This window comes from Cynara cardunculus (genome assembly GCF_001531365.2).
Source record: "Cynara cardunculus var. scolymus isolate 2C chromosome LG 11, CcrdV1, whole genome shotgun sequence".
In the NCBI taxonomy this organism is placed as follows: Eukaryota; Viridiplantae; Streptophyta; class Magnoliopsida; order Asterales; family Asteraceae; genus Cynara; species Cynara cardunculus.
Window position 1 is genome coordinate 8,700,898 of NC_037538.1, and position 2,403 is coordinate 8,703,300.

The 2,403-nt window shown below is 34.4% G+C and overlaps 1 protein-coding gene across 1 annotated transcript in view; it reads right to left on the reverse strand.

Moving 5' to 3' along the window:
- The window catches only part of LOC112521701 (polygalacturonase-like), a 7,332-nt gene extending 5,166 nt beyond the window's left edge, over positions 1-2,166 (reverse strand). Inside the window, exon 1 of the mRNA XM_025130695.1 lies at positions 2,104-2,166. Coding sequence (XP_024986463.1) covers positions 2,104-2,166 — 63 coding nt within the window. The remainder of the gene's footprint in view (positions 1-2,103) is intronic.
- Positions 2,167-2,403: the final 237 nt, after the last annotated feature.

Consider the following 2,403-nt stretch of genomic DNA (forward strand, 5'->3'; position numbering starts at 1 on the left):
TTATATTGGGAGGTTTATCTTGGGAGGTTTATTTTGAAGGGTTTATTATCCGGATTATTGTTGACCGGAGTTGTAAACCGGCTAAATGATAAACGGATTAGTTTACCGGACAAGCCTTAGAGTGGTTTGTTGTCCGGAGTTGTAAACCGGCTAATTGATAAACGGATTAGTTTACCGGACAAGCCTTAGAGTGGTTTGTTGTCCGGAGTTGTAAACCGGTTGAATGGTGAGCGGTTTAGTCTTAAACCGGACGAACCTTGAACGGACTAGTGTCCGGTTTAGTTATCCGTTCAATTGTGTTTTAAATTTTAAGTATATGTGGTGTCCGGATTCGTTATCCGGACAAATGTGGGAAAACTCATGTATTAAACCGGATGAGTCTTAAGCGGTTTAGTGACCGGATTAGTATAAACCGGACAAGCCTTGAGCGGTTTGTTGACCGGATTTGTTATCCGGATGAGTGTTGACCGGATTGTTGACCGGATTGTTGACCGGACTTGTTATCCGGATGAATATTGACCGGATTTGATTGATCGGACTTGTTGATCAAATTTGAAATGATATTTTGTGGCTTGATGAAAATTGTTATTGTATCATAAAATGAAGTTTTGATATAAATGTTTTGATTTATAAATTATTCCAATGGCTGCGGTCTATTTGGAATTATTTTATAAATGTTTTGAAGAAATAAGGGTGGCATATCAAGGAGAGGTGTCCATTTGTTATAAGGGTGGCATTATCTGTGTGTGTGGTTTTATATAACTCTTTCTATTATATCCTTTGAGACTACCTAGATCTGGAATCTTTATTTCTTTGTGATTTAAGGATTTAGGATCAAGGTTCTTATTTGGAAATCATAGATTGGATGTTATTGTGGAGAAAAGAACTGTTTTGGCCTTAAACTTTGTTAAACCTCGTCATTGAGAAAAAGGTTTAAAAAGTGGCATTGTACGGAACCTAATTGGTTCAAAAGGTATGAGAATTGAATAAGCTAAGTGATAGCTTGAATTTGAGAAATGACTTGGTATTTTGGTATTATGGATTCATATATTTGTTATTTATATGAATACTTGATTTTGCAAAGATTTTGGTGATCCTTCACCCTGCAATGACATGAATAGGGTATCTCACTAGACTTTATAGTCTAACCCTYGTTTTGTGTTTTAAAATGTGTATTGCAGGAAGTGTGGAAGGTAAAGGAAAGGAAAAGATTTAGTGCTTTTCTTTCGTGCATTTTGGTTGAAGATTTGCTTTTGATGCATAGCTCTGATGATTAGTAYAARATTGTATTTGGAATTTTTGGACCTTGTGTTTGGTCATAGTAGATTTCTTGTACTAGTGGACCCGAATGTATATGAATACTTATTTCTTTGGTATGAAATATGTATTACATGCAATGTGTGGGTTGGGGCGTTACAAGGGCCGTTCTTAGAAGAGGGCGGTATGGATGTACGTTCAGGTCCTAAAAATATCAGATGCCTAAATTTTTTCTTTAAAATACAATAGTAGTCTAAAAAAGTTTAATAAATTAAAGAAACCCAAAAAATTGTAGCATATAATCAAAAACAAAAAAAAATTTAGTAGATAATAAGTCCCCAAAATATATCAACTAATTACATTGGATAAAATAAAAAAATTAATTGATCATTCATTATATGTCATTGTTTATTGTCTCTCTAATTTTTTTTCTTTATCTCCAATAAGATCCAATGATATTGCTTATTGCTATATCTATATACTTGAATTTTTTCGTTCTTCAACAATTCAACATAAAGATCATGTGCTTGCTATTGTTATATATTTTTATTTGATATTTTTATCAATTTATGCTTCTATTGACTATTGCTATTTGGTTATGTTGTTCTAATTGTTTTTGTTGACTATTGTATACTTAATGTTCATACATAGTTCATCAACATAATTCAAGGTACCATTTATGAATTAGAGGCATTCTTCCCATCAATAAATGCGGGTAGAGGTATAAATGATACGAGTCAAGCTCGAGTATCGATATACTCAACTCGAACTCGATATAGTATGAATTCTAATACCCTCTTTATGAATTCTAAGGCCCTCTTTATGCTCTCAAAGACCGGCTTTTACAGAATTGAGATTCCATAGGTCGAAACGAAGCCCTTTAAAGGTAGAATTAGGAGTCAAAGCCATGCATTGAGCCCGATTGTTATTCTCCCTTTTTAGCACTAGATTGACATTCTCATTTCGCTTGTTCAGTTCCAAGCTCCGTGGCTGGTCTGCGCTCTTTGGACTTTTCAAACTTAACAAACTGAAACATCCTCTCGATGAAATTTTCCATGTTGCACTGTCGTTTTCTCAAGCCCGAGATCAACTCGAATGACTCGCGAGAAGTTAAAAACTAAACTCGACACGAACTCAAATGCAATT